The 24472-nt window shown below is 40.2% G+C and overlaps 1 protein-coding gene across 2 annotated transcripts; it reads left to right on the top strand.

Moving 5' to 3' along the window:
* Positions 1-11044: 11044 nt before the first annotated feature.
* Positions 11045-19433, top strand: hb (zinc finger protein hunchback). 2 transcript variants are annotated; one of them, XM_018019485.2, is made up of 2 exons: positions 11045-11717; positions 16328-19433. In XM_018019485.2, exon 2 carries the CDS (start codon positions 16342-16344, stop codon positions 18802-18804), a length of 2463 nt encoding a protein of 820 aa, XP_017874974.1. In that variant the 5' UTR covers positions 11045-11717; positions 16328-16341; the 3' UTR covers positions 18805-19433. The 2 variants fall into 2 exon arrangements, with proteins under 2 accessions (XP_017874974.1, XP_089323087.1); XM_089466961.1 differs by lacking the exon at positions 11045-11717 and adding an exon at positions 15644-16026.
* Positions 19434-24472: the final 5039 nt, after the last annotated feature.

Genomic DNA, 24472 nt, shown 5'->3' with positions numbered 1-24472 from the left:
AAAAGAGAACGGCGTGCTGGAAGAGATAGTAAAGCAAGGGCAAAAAAAAAAAAAAAAATCAAGAAAATAGAAACAAAAATAATATGCGACCGTATAAAAATCTATATAATTCATAAACCCACACAATCGCAGAAGCTGAGACTGAACGAAACACGTACGCCGCGCTTGGCGGCCATATTGGGTCATAAAAAGCACACACACATATATACATACACCCATGCACACACATTTACACATAAAGCCACAACACAACACAAAAGTGGCAGCCGCAGCAAAAAAAATTTTATGACGCAAAACTTTGTGAAGCAGAAACATATAAAAAATGTTGCATATTTTCGGGAGCAACGTTGAAAATTGTCCCACTGCTCGCTCTCGCTCTCTCTCACATACACACACTCACATACACAGAGTGTGTGCATGTGTGTACTTGCCATTTCCGCTGTATTTCTGTTGTTGTTTTATAGGCACACAGTTTTGTGTCCTGTGCGAAAAGAATGTCCGAAAAAATGGCGCAGTTTTGTAATTTGCTAAAAAGGCACATAAAAAGCAGCACAAAATATTACGGGAAAAGTATCGTACAGTTGCCAAATGTGAAATGAGACTATGTAGAAATGTTTATTATGTGGAGCACCATTTGTTAAGCAGGCTAATTGAATTATTCACTTGTTTATTTTTCACAAATTTATTTATTTTAAATTTTATAATAGCTTGACGTACATTTATTTAATTTATTATATATGAATTTAAAATATATGAATACAAAATGTGGAAAATGTAGCTATTCAAAAAATTTGCAAAAGCCCCTTCTGATATAACATTAATTTATGCATACATACATTTATAAAAATATACATATCTAGATAAGGAATATTTATACATTATATAAAAATTATATACAAAAAATTATATTTATTACATACATATACAAAGAACATATTCAACGAATTAAATAAAAAATTTTTGGTAGAAAAAAATAATATAAAATAAATATAAATATTCTATTAAAATCTTGTAATACTTACTTTAATGCTATATTTATATTAATATTAAATTTGATATATTTTAATATATTCATCAATTTTAAGAACTTCCCACTGCAACAATTTCCCTCAGTGAGAACTTTTCCAATTGGACGGCAATCCAAGCAGAATTACCTAGCTCTCCCATAGCGGGCAGCTCCTCCAGTTCGACAAACGTTATTAGCGTCTTGCGGTGGTCTTGGTGCATGTCTAAAAAATAAAATAAAGCTGCTCCTTCCTCGAGTGCGACCATGACGCCAACGGCGGCTCACAGTGCTCATAAAAATATGCTTGAAATTGGTTTTGCGTTGGGCAGAAGCGAAAAGAAAAGGCAGGAAATATGTAAGAAGATGGCGAAGCGACAATACCCCGCACAATGCTTAAGGCAGTGTTTGCTTTAAGTGTTAAGACTCCCGCTTCGTTTGCTTTGTATAGGGTATATCTCATATAATGTACAATACAAACAACTTCTAGCTACATTTAATGTCGCCAACAACGACAAATGTCGCGGCCAACGCCGGCCATGTGCTCCAAGGACCACGCTCCACCGACCAGGAGTAATAGAAGCAGCCGGGCGAGCTGGCAACGGAGCACGGGGTGGGGTGGCCAAGCAGCTATGGGAGAGTGGAGACGAATCGTCCGCTTTTGATTGTTTTGCAAACAAAGCGAAAGCGAAACAAGCAACCAAGTAACCAACCAACCACCCACCCACACACACAGACGCCTCTCACACACACACACACACATAGAGAGACCATTACAATACTTTTTGCTTTCTTTTTTCCCCCAAAATGGAAAAAAAAAGGAAAAAACGTGGCAACTTTTTTCGAGGGTGGATTTTCATTTTGTATGCTTCATGATTTGGAACTTTATTCGCCAGTCGCCCCTTGGTGAACCGTGCACGTCTGTCTGTCTATGTGTGTGTGTGTATATATGTATGTACGTATTTCTGTTTATGTGTGCATTTTTTTTACCATTTCATTATTTGCAAATTTATGCGGGGTGGTATTTTGTGACTCAGTCGCAGTTGTTGCTTTGGTTGTTGTTGTTTTTTTTCTTTCTTCTTTTTCTTCTCCTTTTTTTTCCTATTGCTACTCCACTGCCATTCCGCTCATCGATTTTTGGTTTTCATGTCGAGCGATTTTTTTATGTAGATTGGCCATTATGTGGAATTAGTTTTTCTGTCAGTTTTTCTCTTTTTTCACTCGTTGATCGCTGTATGTGTGTGTGTGTGTGCGTGTGTGTGTTTGAGTGTGTGGCACATAGCAATGGCGTGCGCCATAAAATGTTATTGGCTGCTGTTAGCAAATGCGAATGTGTGGAATGTTTTAGATGGGTTTTTTGATGAGGCCCAGAAGTATATGTACTATATAGAGAATAAAATAGAACAATATTCGATGAATAGTAGGCAAAGGACATAAATACAGTGAAATATTTCCAAAAGATAATTTCCATCAACTCAAAAGGTTTCAGAATAGACTGAAAGATATGAATAAATAAATAAATATATAAATAATTAATAAAATATATATGTAAGCAAATCAATAAAATTTAAAAATAACCAACTCAGCTTTTTGAATAATATAAAAATTTAAATAAATAATAATAAATAATTCGAATACAAACTTTATGTACGAAAATATTTATAAATACATAATTAAAAATATAATTTAAAATGAATATATATAAATATAAATTTAAAAAAAATTTTATTTCATTTGTGTGTTTTTTTAAATTTAAATGTAAAATGTATGTAAAATTTATTTTATTCTATTATTTTTAATTCTTATGATAAACTAAATTAATAAATATAATAACTGAAATTGACAATGCATTTCGTATATTTATTACAAACTTGCAGCGATTTGCTTTGTCTCTGTCGGGAAGTTCTCTTGCAATGGAAAATCGACCACAATCACTAATTGTGAATGTTGACTTTTTTGTATTTACCCGAAAATTTCCATAGAATAGAAAATCACAAAAAGTACAATGACCGCAATGGCAAACAAGTGCCAATGTGTTTTTAGCACTTTATCAGTTGTTCAAACAAAACGCTTCCACAATTCAAATATTTTTTTATAAGTCACAAATTATTTAAACAGCATAGCGAGAGGCGAATGTAACTGTATTGAAGTAGTTTATGGGATTTAAAAATAAGAATTGATAAGCTTAGTTACAGAGGGGAATTATCGAAAAACAATTTAGCTGGAAAGGCTAGAAAAGTCAATTATTCTCAGAGTTAGAGAAAAGCCAAAGAAAAGAACTTTGCAATGTTTTTGAACTGTTAGTCTTCACTGTATATGGACTAAGAAAAAAACTAATATAATGCCAATTTGTATAAATTATATTTCTACAAATACATCTATCTTCGAATTAAAAGCATACATAGAAGATATCGGATGTAACGATGACCAATTATAATGTTTGTAAGGCAAACTTGAGTTGTTTGCCTATTGGGGATTGCTTCTAATATTTTCAGCCTCTCTCAGATCTAAGGGCCGAAGGAAAATCATTTTCAGTTGAATTTTCTACCCTGTATGGCCAAGCAAAAAGAAACCCATAACAAACTATTTCGAAAAAAAGAAGTAAATGGGCTGCCAGCGATTCGTATGCTTTACGTGTGAGTGGGTGTGTACGTGCATGTGTGTGAGTACTTGTGGGGGTGGCTGCTGGCAGCATAAATAGCCAGCCCTAGACTGGAGAGGGTGGCTGCTGTCTTGGGTGATAATTTAACAAGAAACGAATGCGAATGCGAATGCGAAGGCGAAGGCGAGTGCTGTGTTTGTATTTCACTTTTATTTTTGCTTATCTTCATCTTTTTTTACACACACACACACAGCCACTCACAAAAACTTGTGCATGTATGTGTGACACATGTGCGAGGGGAAGTGCTTGGTGCAAAAAGCAAGAGATTCACATAAAAATATACGAGTACTCATTATGATAATACGAAAATAAATGACAGTGGTGTTTATACTCATGGCATAACGGGGAGTTCCAACTCCCAATAACTCACCAAGCGACATACGAAACTAAACAGCCAATTCCACATGTGGGCGTGTTTGTGTTAGGGTATCTAAAAGGAATCATCTGAGATGTTGAATATTTGAAAGAAGTTAGATTTAAGCTCCATCCATGTATCATAATTATTACTTCTATATCAAAATTTGCTTAAATATATCACGGTGAAATATGAGAAGACTCAATTCAAATATATCATTAACCCATTTATATTATTTTCCATGTAGAGTATTTGGGATTCGTTGCTGCTGGCATTTCTACACCTTAAAGAATAAAATATGCTCTCTTTGTTGTGCCTGACTTACGTCTAATACCTTTGTTGCTGGCGCAACAAGCTGGGGCGGCATGTCTAATTCATCCTTTTTGGCATGGCCTTTGCATCTAATAGGCCTGTCTACTTTTCGTAAGCAGTTCAATTTTTTATTCGCACTTCGTTTGTGTGTTCCGGCTTTGTTTTTGGCACAAAATGGCTGCCGACATTTCCCATTAGCGACATATTGTTACAGTCCTTGCTAAACGAGGTGGTGTAGCAGGAGGAGGAGAATGAGGCAAGGAAATGTAGTTGTAGGAGACCAGCTGCCAGGCCATTAAGCTAATCTTTTTGATCTTCAGGTTGCTGCTCTGCACTTACGAATTAATGTACATTTCCCTTATATACTTAAAGCTTTATATTGTATTTGTATTTTATATATTTACTTGGGAGAAATGTGTTTTTTATGGGAAAGCTTCATGAAAACATTTTAAAATTCTTCATACCAATATACAATCATTCATAAAACTAGTTGTCTGTTTAGAATGGAGAAATACAGTGAGAGAGATAGAGGTAGAGAGAGAGAGAGAGAGAGAGAAAACTCTGAATATATTCTGTTAGAAAAATGCATAAATTAATAGTTTTTATTAATATAAAAAATATAAAAAAGTTATTCATTATTTCTTATATAAAAAGAAAATTTTGTTATTTTCAACGCTCTATGTTACTAAACCTTGATTTTATTCGACATACATATGTACTTATATAGTATGAGAAGCACGTATAATATAATATTTGTAATTTATTTTTTTGTACGATTTGTAAAATAAAATGTCCTTTTTTAAAGATGGTAATTTTTAGAGAATACCTTAAAAAACTACCCGAAACATGTATTTGTACTCTTCTGAAAGAAGATCAATTCAATATTGTGAACGAACGTTTGTGAATGAAGGAAAAGTTCAGTTTGGAAAGTTGTAACATTTTGAACAACATAAAACTATATAATTTGTATAAATTTGCCCATTCTGAAAATGAGTGCAAAAAGTCGCCTAAAGATTATTATTCCCTACATTCAAACTCTGATAAAGTCCGTTGGAAAAATAGTTTCTATGTAGCCTAAAGCAGCTGCAGAATTTTAATTTGATTTTTGCCGAAATCCGTTACAATTTGGTCATAAACTGGACGATGGAAACGCTGCTGGCGGGGTCAACAATTAAATGCCATTTGCAATGGAAACACTGAAATCGCTGATGACCATTGTGGACTGAATGCCATCGAGGCAATGAATAATTATTTAAATGTGCCAACTATTTTGAATCAAGACGAAAAAAGGTCAAGCTAGGGGCGAGGGGTCAGCCGCAGCCGCAGTCCCACGATCCTCGAAAGCCATTTCTCTGCATGCAAAACAATGGGATAGAAAATCCTTTTTTACAGCTCTACTGCGTGTGTGTGTGTGCGTGTGTGCGAATCGAAATCGTTACAATTTAGAGCATTGCTGTTTGTGTAGCAATAAATTTGAAAATTGCAGCCCCTGCCCGGGGTCCTGACCCTGGCCACCCCTATGCAGCAAGGGCAGCTCTGGCAGCTCGGGCAGCTCGGGCAGCTCGGACAGCCTTCTTGAAGCTGCGTCTTATGCGTGACCCCGAATATTCACGCAATTTTTGTGACACATTCACAGTTTTCGCATTAATTTTAACCTCTGCTGGACGTTGACAAGGGGTCAACTTCAGCTGCGGCCAATAGCCGTTGCCCAACCCCTGGCACCGCTCTCGCTCTCGCTCTAGGTCTAGCTCTAGCTCGATCCGCTTTTGGCTCTGTGTTGGCGTCGCTGCACCGCAGGGTTCACGAAAGTGTGAAAATGTGTAACTGCCCGGCCGGCCTGATTAGATGGTGATGGTCAGAATTTGAGGATATACTCGGGGTGAGATTCAGCACATTTTGGCGCTTATTTCAAATTGCCAATTGTCTAAGCTCGGGATTTAGCACAACGGACTCGAAATCAGTCCACAATTGTGCTGCCCATTGTTGAAATGCATTTGGATTCTAATGCGCCAGCAGCGACATTCAAGGCGGACTTAGTGGTATTCATTACAGACGCATTACAAATGTAACCCAATGGTCACTCGAATAGGGAGTCAGGCAGTTGCGTCAATCCGGAAGTAAAATGATTTGTGGTATCACAACGATAATGTAACGGACCTTTGTAAGATTTAAAGACTTGAATTTTTTTTTAATATTATATAATATATGGCTATATACATATGTATATAAAATGATATAAGCATTTATAACTATAAGCAACATATATAAGATTTCATTTATTATTCTTGCTTTCTTAAAAAAAAAAAATAAAGTAGTTCTTTTAATATTTAATAATTTCTGTGATTGTTTATAAAATGTAGAAAACGAGAAACTTCAGATCCTATAATGACCGACCTAATATTCTTTTCCCATTTATGTCAATTAGATTTATTTTGCTTATTATTCATTATAAAATTCTGTTCAGGTTTCTTTTTCTCTTAAGAACAAAAAATAGTTACCTATTTTGCCAGGACCTAATTCATAAGTTAGTCTTAATTTTATATTTATCTTAAGCTCTAATAAACAAAACAACAACAAAAAGTAATTCGCAATGGTATCATTAATATTTCTTTTATTTATAAATAAATTATTTTAACTTAAAAAAGCTGTTTAAACGATCTATTATTTTTATATAATATATGAAAAAATTTTGGACAAAATATTCAATATCAAGTATTTAAATTTTCTGCATACCATTTAAAGAACGTAATTTGAAATATATTTTAATAAATATTTTGCAAATAACAAAAATTGTAAAAAATTATTTAAATATTTAAATAAAAATGATAAATATTAAAAAACAATATTTTCCAATTTTTTTTATTATAGTCTAGTGAACAAGTTTTCTCGGGCAAACGATTGTCCAGCTCTGTCAATCGTAAATACATTGCAATTTCATTTGTCGAGTATTTTTAGGGCAATCATAAAATGAAACCCATCGAACTTAACCCTTTGGAATGGCTAATGAGCGGATACTGAATTCGTGGAAGTGGACAGTGTTTGAAAGCGCTCATAAAAAATGCACAGACTTGCATTTAACCCGTTCGGGCAAACAGGCCAAGAACTTTCGCCAAAGGGTTAAGGAAGTGCGAGTCTTTCGCCCTGCGAGTTGAGGAACAATGGGTGTCATAAAAAACACAACCGATGCATCATAAAGAACACAAAGCGAGCGGCATTAGCTAGAAACAAAAAAAAACACACACACACACACAAATATATAGCGTAGGCAGTTTCGCAGGAATTTGGCAAGGACACGGAGGGAAAGAGAAAGCAAGAGAGTTGGTAAGATCTTTTTGTTAATGGTGAAAGGGTTAAGGGACAAAAAACAGCAGCCGCATCCGCAAAACAGCCAGAGTCCTGGGATCAGATCGGACTACCTGCTTTGTCCTGGCCATAAAAAACTAAATGTTTTATGGTTTTTGCACGGCTCTAAAAAACAACATTACGCGGAAGTACGATCACGGCCTTTTTTGCCTCGCACCATCTCTGTCGCTCACAGTCGCCGCGGTGCCGCCGAGTCCTTGGACAATCATAACTAGAGCAGTCTAATGAGCCTTCAGTGCAGTAGATGCTCGAGTTGTACTTATTTCGAGGCGTCTACGCCTGCCCGTCCGGAGGAACTTTCTCGTGATTTTCCAGTGAGTTTCATTGTTAAGCCATTGGCCGTAGCTGATTACCTGGTACGACATGCCTGGGTGCATGCAAAATATGTGAAAGCATCATCTAACTGCTGAGATGTGGGAATCATAAACACAGCACGGACCCGGCCACCAAGCCACCGAAACGGGCAATTGTCCTGCACCAATGTTCGCGTTGTCCTTCACGCTTTTGTTGCTTTTCAGCTACTTTTACGGCGTAGCCATTAGGACAAACAATCAAAATTAGAGCAACTATTTCGCCATGCTCGTGTTTTTCTATCTGTTTCTGGTTCAGTTTCAGTTTCTGTTTGTGTTGTCGGGTTTGTTTCTATCTGGGTCGCTGTTGCTCTAGTTTCCTTTTTTAATCCTTCGGTTTTTCATGCTAAAAAAGGATTTACGGATGTGTCGTCCGTGCCCGCTGTTTAGCATAACATTTCTGCGAATCCAACGACGCACCTCTCACCCAAGTGGGCGTATCTCTGGCGAGCACTTTGCCATTTGATTTATTTCGATGCAATTTTCAGACACTTACAATGTAAACATTCTGACTCTGGCTTAGCTTAGAATATGTTTCTATTTAGGCAAGGAATGGGCACAATTTTAAAGTATATTTCTTCCTTAAATGAAACTCAATATATCAAAAGTCATGTTAAAAGAAGAGTTATGACTCAGGACATGGGTTCCTTATAGTTAGCGATATACTTTATTTATACAATTATACTTCTTTTAGATCATTCAATCAGCATTTCATGGGTATTCTCTATATATCCTGCACAACTAAGCAATCGCATCTCAATTAGCTTGTCCAGTAGCACTTGGAGAAAAAAAAATATACAAAACTCAAAAACTAATTATGATTAAAGGGCATAAAAAGAAACCACATACAGACAGGCAAACCCGAAAGACAGAGAGAAAAAGAAATCCAAAAGAAAATGCCACATCATCCATGGCATGAAATCAGCTTAAAAACTCAAGGAACTGTTCGATGAGGTCGGCTGAAAAGTGCGCCAAATGCAAACAAAACTAATGAGGTCTGAAATAAGCGTTTTGGGGTGTGGAACTCTGGGCATGGGCACATCAATGGAAATTCAGCCAACCGCAAGATTCGCATTTGCATATGAGATCTTGATCCCGAGCCACCACCATCGCAGCCACTGAAGAACAAAGCGGGACTAAGGATGTTAAGACTCAATCTCAAGGATGTCTGTTGACATTGGGTGAACAATGGTTGAGGCCAAGCCAGCGTATCATTTTCATAGAGAACTTGAACTTAGTGCTCGGGCCAAATTAGATGACAGTTATTATCACGATCATCAATTAAAAGGTCAAGCGTGACGCGCTGCCGCTGAACATGTGCGAACTTGCCGTCTAAGCGATAAGGACTAAGACTGAGGAGTGCGGCTTAAGGAACGTTTGTTTTGGCTTTGCGACAACTTTACATAACTTGCGGATCAGCGGCTCCACACACCCGCCCGCGCCCGCCTTAAGCAGCGCTAATCACATGATCAGCACTCGGATCAGGATCAAAGTCACTGATCCTGATCCTGCAACACGGTGCGTAATGTTGGATTATGCAGTCGCCCACTGCAACTTTTAAATCACTTTTAAATCTCTGGCTCTGAACCACTGCTGTCGCTGCTGCTCTAGTTTCCCGGCAGCCGCGGTTCGCTTGCAGATCGCGGGATTAATGAACGCAGCGGTCGGTCCAGGTAGCAGCACCTTTAATCCTTTCTTCAGTGCTCGCAAATCCGCGTACAAAGTCCGGTTGCACTTCTAATCCGGTTGACAGCGTCAATGATGCGAGACCTGCCTGCAGTGCCCCTGCGACGTCTCCTGCTTCTGCTCGAACTACCTGTTCAGCCACTGCCTCGCAGCGAGCATCCTGCCATGTCCTGCGCGTGTGCTGCGCATATGTATTTGCATACTGTTCGCGCTTTGTTTGCGTTTTCGAACATCGTTTGTTTTATAAATATTGCCAACAAATTGCAAATGTCATTTACAGCGCTCGCATGAAATTTGTTTATTAAAATTGTTCTATATTGAATTTATGCAATTGAAAGAATTAAAGAGGAATGCCCTAAATATAGTACACCTCCCGTATCGATGTATTTTTCAATTTGCTCTAGATTTCGTTGCAAGTCAAACTAAATATATTTAAATCAATTTTTTATAAGATGATTCCATGATTCAAATTATCTCATTTTCTAATTTCCTCTCAATCATCTCAGTTTCAATGGCGCACAAGCTTCTAGCTGTCCTTTGAAAGCGAAAGTACAACACTTGATGCGTCGCCTCAACAAGCTCCATAACATGCTTTATTATTGCTTGCATGTTACTTTCTATCAGCATTGTTTAGTTGGCTTTAAGTTGGACACCGAGCAGCCGACCGCCCCCACCTACGTGTGCAGGGGATGAGAGCTCCATGGAGCTCTATGTACCAGCGGTCAAAGGCCGACGAAAATGACCGAAAATCAATAATCAATAGTGAAGCGAAATTTGCCAAAATAAACGACAGCTGCAATTACGAACTGCAGCAAAATGCAGCGCGTAGCCAAAGGATGCGTATTAGACGCGTGCATCAGGACGAAGAGAGTGCGCTCGCTGAAGAAGCATTCGGTGAGGCAGCGCGAGAGGGACAGCGGGCGGGGCAGGATGAGAGAGAAACAGAGACGGTGAGAGACAGAGAGAGCACTTGGGGAGGCAGCGACCAGTCAATGCACGCCGTTTATGGGGACGGGGCGGACAGCACTCAGAGCCATTGAGTCTGTTACAGCCAGCAGCCGTTTTGAGTGCGTTTTTGCTTGTACCGTTGTAATTGAGTTCGCTCATTCGAGCATATTCCGCTCTCTGGCTCTCAGCACGACCCGCTGTGCGTGTGCGTTTGTGTGAGTGTGGTTCTGTTTCTGTTTGATTGTGTTGTGTTGGTGTGTGAGTATTTTGTGTGTGTGTTTTTGGTTTTGTTCGTGCATTTTTGACATTTGTTTCTTTTGCATTTGAGTGGCTTTTGGACCAGAGCTCTGCACTATGCGGAGATTTTCAGCTATGACTAGTGCTAGTTGAGCAGGAATCCGTGTCAGTCGTGCTCAGTGCCTCGCATAAGCCGAACGTCGCTCTGGAGCAACCATCAGCAATCTCAAAAAGGACGACGAGTGTCTCAACTAAAACGAAAGCGAAACCGAAAACACAGTAGCTCTAAATAAAAAACCCCCAAAAAAAAAAAAAACAACAACAAAAACACTATAAAAAACTACATAGTAAATCAACTGCCAGTGATTGTGTTAAGTCTAGCCGCAAACAAATATTAAACACTCGTAAACAATTTACAAATTATTGGCCAGCCTTCAGAAGAGTTTTTTTTCGCACATGCGCGAACTTCGCACAAAAAAGCTAAAAAGCAAAGACCAAAAAAAGAGATAAAAACGACCAAAAAGGAGCAGCCACCACACACCAACACTCCTACGACTCCGTGTGCGTGTGTGTGTGTGTGAACGTGCGCCTGTGTGCTGTGCGCGGTTTTTGTTTCGCACGCACTTTTATCGCCGTTTTGTTTGATTTAACGGTGCCGCGGTCAAGTGTAGAGAGCGCGAGAGCTTGCACGCCAGCAGCACCAGCAGAAGAAGCAGAAGCAGAAGCAGCAGCCGCTGCTCCTGTTCCCGATTCCCGTTTCGGACCAAAAAACTTTTTGAGATTTGCCCACAGTCGCCCAAGGTATGTAAATATCACTTTCCACTATTATTATTATCTCTCAGTTAACCTTCAAAATTTGGCGTTCTCAGCAGGCGGTAAAGCAGCACATAAATCAAGAGCAATAGTAATAGGTTTACAGTTAGAGAGCTAAGTGCACTCCGCACCGCAACGGTGCAGCGATTAGAGAAATAAACAAAAACAATGGAACGTCTTTAAATAGTGCATAGTATTTCTAGGGAATAGCACAAATCGCAAAATGTTGAGGCATTCAGATTAACATAAAGCTCGATTTAACAAATTTGATGGGCATACTAAGGGAATAAAAATGATGCGAATGTTAAATTAAATTTGTATGTTTAAATATTCCAATTGTTTTAGCTTTGGATTTGGAGTTAAAACGTGTAGCTTGCTTTTTATTATAATAAATATATATTATATATATTGAAAATAGGAAATTAGGGTAAAATAATCTTGTTTTACATCACTTTTTCAGATTTATTTTTAGACTCCACATAAACCTCTTTAAGGAGAAAATTAGCGAAATTAAATGTTTCATATGGGTTTGTCATATTTTTGAACGAAGCTTACTTTAAAGACATAAAAGAAACATGCTTTTGGCTTTAGTTTTGCTAAGCTTTTAATTATTATTTAGTATACGATATAAGGGAATACCCTTAGTAATAAAACTCTATTTGTCTTTGAATACTTTCTTCACTTGGTAGTTTCTGTCGATGTCGAACGCTTCTTTTTGTGTCTAACCTTAAAGACAAACACACACGCACAGACACATTCACACACAGCCACAGCCACACTCACACACACACACACACACACACACATACATTTGCTTACATATCGCTTGCTAAAAATGCAACAGCAAAAATTCTAAAACAATATTTCAAAATCTGTCTGGCTTTTAGCCGATCTGGCGAACTTGTTTTTTGCCCGTGCAGTTTGCCAGGCCTCACCCCATCAGCGCCCCACCGCCCCACGGGGTGCCCCCCCCCCCCCCCCCCCACACACACACACACCCCGACACTACCCGGCGTTCCCCGGCCAGCGCAGCATTGCCCCCTGTTCGCTCATTCGTTGCCTGGCAGCTAATTTTATTTGTTTACATGTCCGACTGCATGTTGTATTTTTTGCCCGCCTTTCTTTCGCGCCGTCCTCTGGCTTTTTAGCAATTTCTTTTGATATTCGCCTTTTCTCATTTTTTATTTTTTTATTTTTAATATTTAATTTTAGACACTCAACTATAATTCAAAGTCAACGGTGCAATTTTTTAATGTCCATTTTGTTTGAGCCTGCCAAAAGTGCATTGCAAAATAGTTCTCACTGCACGAATGAAAACTGAAAGAAATATTTTCTTTGTGTTTTCTTTTTAACTATTTTATATTTATTTATTTTTATTATTCTTTTCATTTTTTTTTTTTTTTTTTTGTTCTTTTCTTGGCAACTATTTGCAAAAATGATTGTCAGCTGCTTTGGCATATTTTTAATGTTTGCTGACAATAGAACAGCGAGGAACCGAATAGATGATCAATTTTTTGCATCTGACAATTTACGTTTGGCATTGAAAAGACGTTTCCTCGACTATTTTCCATGCAGTTTCTCTGCTTAAAACGCGCGCGATAAACATCTATTTACTCATGCATAATTAAAATTGCCTTTCGCAACAACAACTAAACAACTAAATATATAAATAATTTTTTATAATGCACATTCATCGACAAACGCTGCAGTTTGGCCCCGTTGCCTGCTCCCTCCCTCTGGCCCATCGCCTGCCGTTACACATTTACAACAAAAACATTTTTTGTGGCGCATTTTCTGCGTCTGAATTTTCCATTTTTGCCATTTTCATGATATTTTTCCAAAGGGGGCGGTGGCTGTGGTTGTGGTTCGTGTGCGGAGCGACTGTGTTGTGTGTGGGGCGACGGGGATGCAAAGGCGGGACCAGGAGGCAAGCGGCAGGAGGCTGGGGCAGGGGGGTTGGCCAAACGACTAGCACATGTTTACTTTACTTTGCAGTTTCGGTTGCGTTGCATTTCGCACTCGTTGCCCAGCACCCCGCCACCCCTTGTAAGCCTCCTGCTCGTGGCCCGCTCTTGGCCCGCTCCTGCTGATGCTCCTGCATGGCATGTAGCCGGCGTAATATTAATTTTACACTTGGCCTTTAGTTTTTGCCTTTGTTATTGTTGTTCCTTTTGTTGTTGTTGTTGTTGCATGTGCAAAAAAGTAGACAAACCGTAAGCTTTTCACTCTCCCCTTGCCCTCTCTCTCCCTCTCTCTGTCTCTGTCTCTCTCCCTCTTTGTTTCTGTTACACTGACAAGCCAATTAATTTGGGTTCTTAAAAATATCACTAGCTAAATTAAATAAATATGCTAAGCACATTATACAATATATATATATATGTATTTGTATATATGTATTGCTTTTGTTGTTTTGCTAGAGAACTTTTGCAGCGCCAAATTTCCTGTACCATCAATTATGCATAAGTATTGTAGATATTTTAGCAACCAGCTCGATCCGCACTCTCCAATCCCAATTACCATGTCATCACCCACCGCCGCCCCTGCTGCGTTGCCATTACCAAGAGCCGACTGCTGCTGACGTTTTGCGTTTTTAATAATATTTACTTAAAAGCACAAACAATTGGCCAAAAATGCGGCAACTGCAGTGAAATTGCAATAGGAAAAATGCAAACAACAAAAAAGAAAACCAAAAAATATATAGAAAATTTATTGGGTATATTTCAAAACTACGCAAATCAAAGTAAAGACTAAAACAAAAATAACAAAAACAACAAAAAATAGAAGCAAAAATAGAGAGCTCTTAACCAAGCATTTGAAAGCAAAAAAAAAAAAAATAATTCTGCTATGAAATATTTGATATTCATATACCAATTTCACTGGGTTATTAAATATCAATTTCTATGATTCCATAAAAATAAATTTATTTGTTGTATATATATATATATATATATATATATATATATATATATATATATATATATATATATATATGTATTTGGAATTATTAAAAGGCTTCTTCATATTAGTTGGAAAAAGTTTTGAATAAATAGAAATTCTGAGAATGTATATTATAAAATTTATGTACAATATTTTGTGAGCTGTTTAATTACTAATTAAACTGAAATTTAAAAAATTGTTAAAAATAAATAAGACAATTTTTAGATTAGAGTATTTATAAAGTTAACAGATTTACAAACGAATTTGTTAATATATATAAGATTTTCGCTATTCTCGCCATACTTTTTATCTCCGATTTCATAATAAGTTTTTAAGTTTTTTTTATTGCAAAAAGAGAATTGCATTGAGTTGAATTCGTAGAATCCGTATAATACCCATTGTATACAAATGTTGATTTTTATTTCGATTTAATTTTTTTCTCTGGCATTGGCTTTTGGGATTCTATTTGCGTTCTATGATCGCTTTGTCGAACTTTTTATAGAAATTTAACGAAATATAATGAAATTTCGTGTGCAGCTTTTCAAAAATATCTCATTAAAATAAACTTGCAAAAATGACAATAATTTAATTGCTATTAAAAAGAAATTTATGTGCTTTCTATGATAACAAATTCCAAACTAAAATGCACCGTTTAATAATGATAATCGCCCAAGCTGACAAATTCGCCAGCTGTGGACTGTTCAGATTTATGCAAATATATATTCTCTATATATGCCTAGCTATATTCAGTTAGATATACAGTTACTCAACCATATACCGCGTAGTGCCGACAATTAACTTAAATCCTTTTGCTTTTTATTATTAAACGTGAAATTCGTCGTCGCAGGCTGCGCCTTCTAATCCAATCCTCGATGCTCGCTCCTGGCTGCTCGCGCTGATTAACTTTAATCCACTGCGTGCCGTGTGCGAGGGGAAAACTCGTTGCGTTTTGTGTTCTAATCTGCATAGCTTAAGTTTCGCGGCCCGGATCATCCAAATCCAATGCGCGTAATTTTCTTCTTTTTTCTCGTGTTTGCATTTTTCCGCTTTTGTTTTTGTTGCCGCTCTAATCCAGTTTGAATGGATCAAGAAGCTGAGGTGAGTGCGCGACTCGCGACTCCGCGACCGCGCGACCCGATACCTGACTTTCGCTCACCTTTTTCCCATCTAATCCCTTGACGCGTGTGTCGCCTACCTGGCCCAAATATAAGCAACGACCATTTGCAATCCGACAGTCAGTCACAAATTCGCTCGTCCAGCGACCAGACACACAGCATCCGCTCCAGATCAACTGCAGCACAATCACAATCGCAATAATTGGAATATATAACACGAATAACCGTCGCACGAGCAGCGCTAGGTGAGACCAATTACCCAAGGATATCCCGTACCCCATACGCGTCCGCCTCACCAGCCATTTTGTCCTCTGCAAAACTCACTCAAATTGCCACCCCGCTACACGCTCTCTCCTAGCAGCAGGGTGGCACGCTTGGCTTAGGGGTGGCAAAAATAAAAACACTTGGAAAAAAAAGCAAACAAAAAACAAGAACAAGAAAAAAAGGAATTGAGACAAAAAGCATAAAAAACTCGACGCAGGCGCACTGACCACCTACATTCAAATTACAATCTTAACCGTGTGCTCTTTGTTCCTTCCATTGCAGCCGTAACCAGCAACATGCCTAACTGGGAGACGAGCACCGCGGCGCCTAACTACGAGCAGCACAATGCCTGGTACAGCAGCATGTTTGCCGCCAACATCAAGCAGGAGCCGATGTCGCATCACCACAGTCACCATCACGACAATGGCAGCAACAGCAACAGCAACAGCGGAGCGAGCAGCCCAAGGCAATCGCCACTGCCCTCACCCAATGCACCTGGCACTCAGCTGGAACAATACCTCAAGCAACAGCAGCAACAGCACCAGCAACAGCAGCAGCATCAGCAGCCAATGGATACGATGTGTGCGGCTGCCATGACGCCGTCACCGAGCAACAATGATCAGAACAGCCTACAACATTTTGATAGCACACTCCAGCAGCAATTGTTGCAGCAGCAGCAATACCAGCAACACTTTCAGGCAGCGCAGCAGCAGCAGCAGCAGCATCATCATCTCACACTGGGCGGCTTCAATCCGCTGACGCCGCCGGGTCTGCCCAATCCCATGCAGCACTACTATGCCAGCAGCATGCGCCCCAGTCCACAGCCCACGCCCACAGCCGTGCCCACAGCGGTGGCAACGGTCATACAGACCGGCGACAAGCTGCAGGCGCTGACGCCGCCAATGGACGTGACACCGCCCAAGTCGCCGGCCAAGTCGCAGCAATCGAGCGTGGAGCCCGAGAAGGAGCACGATCTGATGTCGAACTCGAGCGAGGACATGAAGTACATGGCCGAGTCCGAGGACGACGACAGCAACATACGCATGCCCATCTACAACTCGCACGGCAAGATGAAGAACTACAAGTGCAAGACGTGCGGCGTCGTGGCCATCACCAAGGTGGACTTCTGGGCGCATACGCGCACCCACATGAAGCCCGACAAGATTCTGCAGTGCGCCAAGTGCCCCTTTGTGACGGAATTCAAGCATCATCTGGAGTACCACATTCGCAAGCACAAGAACCAAAAGCCGTTCCAGTGCGACAAGTGCAGCTACACCTGCGTGAACAAGTCCATGCTGAACTCCCACCGGAAGTCGCACAGCTCCGTCTATCAGTATCGCTGTGCCGACTGCGACTATGCCACCAAATACTGTCACAGCTTCAAGCTGCATCTGCGCAAGTATGGCCACAAGCCCGGCATGGTGCTGGACGAGGATGGCACGCCCAATCCCTCCCTGGTCATCGATGTCTATGGCACACGGCGCGGACCCAAGAGCAAGTCCTTCTCGGGCAGCAGCTCCAGCTGTGGCGGCTCTAGCAAGCGGAGCAGTGCTGCATCAGCTGCCTCCCAGCAACAGCAGCAGCAGCACCAGCAGCAACAACTGCAGCCCCAGCCACAACAGCAGCAGCAGCAACAGCAACAGCAACAGCCTGTGCTGCCACCAAGCGCAACCTCTCAGCTATCCGCCGCGCTCCAAGGATTTCCCATCCCATCTGCAGCCGCAGCAGCCACAACATCAGCACCAGCAGCTGTGGCTCCCGTCTCCCCACCGTCGCCGGCCAAGAGCGTGGCCAGCGTTGAGCAGGCGCCCAGCCTGTCCAGCGCGTTGCTGCCGCCATTGGCCAGCCTGCTTCAGCAGAACCGCAACATGGCCTTCTTCCCCTACTGGAATCTCAATCTGCAGATGCTCGCTGCCCAGCAGCAGGCTGCGGTTCTGGCACAGTTGTCGCCCCGCATGCGTGATCAGTTGCAGCAACAGCAACAGCAACAACACCAACAGCAGCAACAGCAGCAGCAGCAACAGCAGCAATTGCCTCCGCATAGCGACAACGAGGAGGATGAGCATGACGATGATTTCGAGCGCAAATCCGTAGACTCAGCCATGGATCTGTCACAAGGCACTCCGGTCAAGGAGGAGCCTCAGCCCCACAGCAACCACATGGCCATTAACCTGAAGCTGAAAGACGATGACACACCTCTGATCAGCAGCAGCAGCACCTCTCGCCGCAAGGGTCGTGTCCTCAAGCTGGACACGCTGCTGCAGCTGAAATCGGCGGCGATGTCATCGCCGGAACAGCAACTGAAACTGCCGCCCAGTGTTCTGCCCACGGCCTCGTCGCCCATTGCCGGCAGCAGCGCTAACAAGCAGCTGGCGGATGATCCCTGCTCTGGTGCCAGCTCCGCGGATGAGTCCATGGAAACGGGCCGTGTGCCGCAGGCCAACACGAGCGCCAGCTCAACGGCCTCCAGCTCCGGCAATAGCTCGAATGCCAGCAGCAGCAGCAATGCCCCTCCAGCTGCCGTCGTTGCCACCTCCGCCACCGTATCGAGCTCATCCACAGCCACATCCACGGGCAGCAGCGCTCCGGCCATATACGAGTGCAAGTATTGTGATATTTACTTCAAGGACGCTGTGCTCTACACAATCCACATGGGGTATCACAGCTGCGACGACGTCTTCAAGTGCAACATGTGCGGCGAGAAGTGCGACGGACCCGTCGGCCTCTTCGTGCACATGGCCCGTAATGCGCACTCCTAAGAGCCACTCAGCGCCGGCGGCCCACAATATTGTTATTAGATATTTTTATTATTATTAACATATTTCGTTGTCCAAAATTGTATATATTCGTAATTTAAGTTTTCATTTTGTTGTCGAGAATTGTACATAAGCCAAAAATGCGCCAAAACGCTATCAACTAACTCTAGACCTAAGCCCACAGATTCGTATCTAGCTCTAACTGTAGATCTAATGCAACCATGTAGTAACTATCCCCACTCTCTGCTAGCCTCTCTCTACTCTCTGCATCCTTTCAGCTTTCAGTTTTCAGTTTCCAGCGAACGAAAGCAAACTCAAACCAAAACTAAAACTAAAACAAAAACTAACGTCACAAACCGAACAAAAACCGTGAAAAGGTTTAAAAATTCCTAGTTTAAGTCGACATTAACTTAACTTAATTCGTAAGCAATCAGTCCAAAGTCACAGTTACACAGCAGCGATTAGTGTATAACTATTATATTTTCTTTACATAATAAATGTTTAGTCTTAAAAAAAAAAAAGAAAAATAAGCGAATGCTCTCTTTTCATTTATATTGCAGTATTTTGTTAGCCTAATTCCAGTCTTAAGTCAAGCCACAATAAACGAACATTTTTTCAAGAATAATTTAAAATTTTTATGATTTTCTTTATTATTTATTCCTTTAACTCATTCGGCATAATGACAATATTTTTGATATCGATCAAAAAGAAGTACAAATCTAGAGATTTTACAACTCGAAATTTTCAACAAAAATGTGTAAATGCCCACGATTTTTAAATTGAATAAACATAGATATATTAAGTGTACTCGTATTGTATAAACAAATATTTACAAAATATGCGCAATCTGAGCAAATGGATCAAAATTCAAGTTTAATTAGTTTCTAGCTGTAAATGTAAATCAAGGTCAGAATATTTCAATGACCTTGTAATATACAATCCCAGTGTGAAGAAACACCTGTATAGTAAAATACAAATAAATAAATAGAGTTTCCCAAATGTTTTTATGTAATATTGAATAAAGAATAATATGCGATATAAAGAAATTCATATATAAGATTCTATAGTTTCATGATCGATGCCAGATGTCAGCGGCCTTTTCCGGAAGATGATTTATGGAAATTTTCGTCTACATGAGAACCACACAATGTGGTGTAACAGTTAATTGAAAAACTGCTCCATCATGGGCTAAATGCTCGGGCTATTAAGTGAAAAAACTGTGCGGGTGACCCGAGCAAATTGGCCTGGCGAGAGAAATAGCTGTGAGGATCGTCCATTCTTAAGAACTTCCCTTGATCGATTATTGTCTAGCATTTTGCGTGAAAACGCACAATTCGCATGGCATATGAGCTGAGAGGGGGGAAATTATATAATAATAATGAAACGCTCATGAGCACACGCTCATGGGCAACGCCTTTCAAGGGATCTGGCGACGATCGCGAGGATCGCTTGGGGAGTTCACTCGGAGCTGCGCATGCGTCGCACACGCTTTGCCTACAAATGGCGCGTGCTCTTGAGTTGAAATTGGTTTTCCTTTCCCTCGATCCCTTGGCGCATTTTTGGGCGTTTTATAAATAGTTTTTCCAGCTGGCTTCTGATTGGCTGCAAGTGATTTGAGTGTGGAATAGACACGACATAGCTCGAATATTTGTTCATTAGATAGTTTTCAATATTTTTAATTTTCCGTTTTTCCCTCATTAAAACTGTGCACCCACAATGCAATAATTGATATTTATGAGTCGATAGAAATTAAATTCGAAATGGGGCCCCGCCTAGAATAGAGTTTAGAAAATATTGCCTGTAAGTTCATGTAAATATTTGATGGTGGTCCAGCTGATATTTAGTCAACAACCCAAAGATCTAATCTGAAATAAGATTTTGCATATCCCTTTAATCGAACATTTACAGATTCTTGTCCATTTGAGCGCACGTAATTTGCTAATAACCCACTGGACAGTCGGCTCTCTACTTTGGCTTTGGCTTGTGGCAAGCGCAAGCGCAGCTCTAAGATGTTTATCTGCCGCACAGAATCTTAACCTCAATCTGCTGCCTAACGATGCTCGGTCTATCCCTAGTCTTGTTTGCCAGCTCTTATCTCGGCTTGTGGTATTGTTCCCATCCCTCTGGCCATTGTTCGATTCGCAGACAAAAAACTCGGAGCATAATAGAAAGACGAATCTCTTTTAAGTGAAACTAGCCGGGGTCACTGAGGATACCCCACAGTCTCGAATGGTCGTTGACTGACTGACTGACCATTTAAAAGGTGTAATTTTCGGTTTGAGATGTTGCGCATGCGCCATTTTTCCGGTTTCTATTGTATTTGCTGCAATTCCCTCTTCTCCTCTAGCAGCTGTTGCTCATTTTGCACCTTTAGCTACAAAATTTGTGTGCGTTTTTTGTAGCGAAAGGTTTTGTAAATCAAAATGTCTTTTAGGCTAAAGCATTTTTTTCATAATCTAGAAAAAACAACATCAATATAATGTTCTTAAATGTTCATTTCATAGTTTCAATATCATATCTAGAAATGGTCTTTTATTTATTATACATGAAGTCATCTAGTAATAGTGGGAGGGATAATATTACAGTTATAGTATTGTGTACTCAAGTCCATATAATATATATGTAGATTCCTAATTAGATGTATAAGTCGTGTTGATATAGAACTGTTCCTCTTTCTCAGGCCATTAGTCCATATACATAAATATATGATCCTAGAGCACGAGCTCAAGTCAAAATCAAATACGATTTCCATTTCCGTGAATTCGCTTGTGCATCTTGAGCTTCCTCTAAGTTCTAAAGACAGAGATTAAAGACAGAATTTGATGTTCACTTATGTGAAATATATATATATTTGTTTTCATTTTCATTATATCATAAAGGAATTATTTAATATAATTAATAAAAATAAGTATTTTAAGATATATATACAATAATTTATGAAATCTTTTCAGATATATGCTAATGAAATCGACTATTTCTCTCACAGAGTTCCCATGATAATATTTGATAAGAAAAATATTTTATTTTAATGAAGTTTTTAGAGAACTAACGAAGAGTTTTTTAGTGCAAAGTGACCGTCTCTTCTTTTATGAACTTTGAACTAAAATGCCTCCATTTTGTTGTTACCCTTTAAGCAAATATATATAAATTTATATTTATATACACGATATATCGTCCGGCTTATCCTACAATCTACATAAGAACCGCAGCCAGCACACAATGGTAAACATGAAAGTATTATTAATGCCACGAAAAAAATCTCCCACAGGGCTGAACATAAAATAGGTATTTACAGTCAGAACCACCCCCGGAACTACAAACAACAACAACAACTGCGACGACAACTACAATAAAGTGCACAAAAAAAATCCACAGAGCGCACGCCATATTGAATATATTGAGTCTGGATTGTGGTTGGGGTTGTGTAGGGTTGGGCTGGATTTGGTCTAGGGTGTGGGTAGCCATTTTTAGACGCGTCAGATGCTCAACAGCTAAAAATAAGCCAACTAACAATTCCGAAATAATTCGACGGAGCTGGAAGTTGAGTCGAAAAGTGTTACAAGGTTTTTCACTATGGCTAAACTAGCCGGCGCTGCATGGGCAGCTGGAAGGGGGCGTAATGCCAAGTAATGCCACACACTAGCTGGATAGTGGACAGGGGCAGAGGGATGGGGGCGTGGGTTCGATGTGCACGTTGTGTGGGTGTTCAGTTGATTAACACACGCAAGGGTGCCGTTAAATGCCAGCGATACACTCACCATTTATAACTGCTCTTGACCATGGACCATGAGACGCTGGATGGCTGGCAATACACCCCGCCAGGTCGCAGACCACGAGCCCTTATCAAACAGCCGTTGCCGCCTGATCCGATGGGCTATATAGCTGCTGACTGCCATTTCGCAGAGACGGCGCCCACATTCAGCACGAGACGAGACGAGACGAGATGGAACGGAATTGTTAAGGTCTACACGTTATTATTAGAAAATTGCCTTCGACCAGCATCTGTAGCCAATTATGGCTTGGCTCTGATCCATTGAGCATGACGTCATGTGCTGCCGTCTATCGGCACCTAACAATATCCCTCGCTATTCATGCAAACCAATCCTAACTCACACACACACACGCCGCCGAAGGATTTGCTGAATAGCCGATAATTTATTTCTGTAAACAGTTTTCACTGGAATTGCGCACGGTCCGAGAACCACTTTCGCTCCTTCAACCAGTCCAACAGCTGACCAAGGTCCGTTCATCATCGAGCCCATGTGTTGGTAGATGGAACGAATTTTTAAATAGGCTCCGTTAACAAGCAGACCTAAAGATGCCAACTCTTCAGCCAGGTGAGTGTTTTGGCATGAGCTAAGTTATGTCTATCGCGTATAAACGCTATAAAACGAAAAACATTACAGCTTGGTATAGAACTGGGCGTGTCACCGCTTATGTTCATCGGGTATATATGATTTTTTATGGGATAAAAAAAGGACTCTTTTTGTTTACAGGCTGAAGTAGTTTATATTTTACAATAATTTCCCTCCGCTCAGCGAGGGATAAACAAATAAATCAGGCAAAGATTGTATATTTTTTAAACGTTAGACTAATAGATCGTCTTTTAAAAGTACTTGCCGAAATAACTGCCGTTCATGAAATATTTGGAAATTCATTTTGGTGAAAAGAAACGGAAACTGAAAATAGTCAAGCTTACTTTTTGTGGCAATAATTTAAAACTCGCATTCTATGTAGGGGCCTCTTTGTGCATTCCATTATTGAGATTGGGGAACTAATTACTCTACCTCCATGAGTGCGCCATTGAAATTCGAATTCAATTGAAGTGCAAAGACCAAAACTAATTGCAACACATTCTGTGATAAATATGCAAAACTGAATCGAAACGCCGGCCGGGTGCTGACTAATATGTATGTGTGTATGTGTATGTGAATGATGCTGAAAGGTGGTAACACCCGTAGATACCCACTAACCCAATGAGATTGCCAAAAACAAAAAAAAAATGAAACACCAAATCCACTCAGCATTAAAAAGAAAAAAATGTTATAGTTCCACACAGTCCACACTTCACATGTAAATCGGAATCAGAATGCTAGGGATGTACATACATACATGCATATATGCGTATGTATATTTGTATTGGAGTGGGAGGGAGATGGAAAAACTAGAATCGCCTACATGATGAACATTTTCGAAGATAGAAAAAACATCTGCCCCTGATGGCACTTTAGTTAACGAAAAATAACAATGGTTAAAAATATACATAGCCATTTATACATATACACATGCATATATATGTATATACATTCGTATGCATGCAGCATGGAACAAAAAAAAAAAAAAAGGAATCTCTTTGTTGTTGTTGTTTTGGACTGGCTGTGCCATCGATAATGTCCAGCATCCGTTATAGAGAAAAAGGAAGTCGAAATAAACGACAGCAGCGTGTGCCTGATGCCCTTTGCCTCAGCCTGTCCATGTCTGTGTCTCTGTATATGTGTGTGTGTGTGTGTGTCTGTGGGGGTTGCACACGCGTCCTACTTAGTAGTCCGCCGTGGCGTTGTCCTCAACTATTTGCACTGGACAGACAATGCCGTGGACTGGACAGCCGTTGGCGGCCTTCGTTTGGACAGTTTGCTACATTTGCCGCGCACAAACAATCAAAAATGTGTGG

This window comes from Drosophila arizonae, chromosome 2 (assembly GCF_054131065.1).
Source record: "Drosophila arizonae isolate 15081-1271.41 chromosome 2, UAZ_ARI_1.0, whole genome shotgun sequence".
NCBI classification, from domain to species: Eukaryota; Metazoa; Arthropoda; class Insecta; order Diptera; family Drosophilidae; genus Drosophila; species Drosophila arizonae.
The sequence above is the reverse complement of the archived record's forward strand: the minus strand, read 5'-3'. Positions and strand labels throughout refer to the sequence as shown.

What these genes read in the sequence shown, in the direction of transcription:
- hb (XM_018019485.2), top strand. Translation starts at nt 16,342, where the DNA reads ATGCCTAACTGGGAGACGAGCACCGCGGCGCCTAACTACGAGCAGCAC.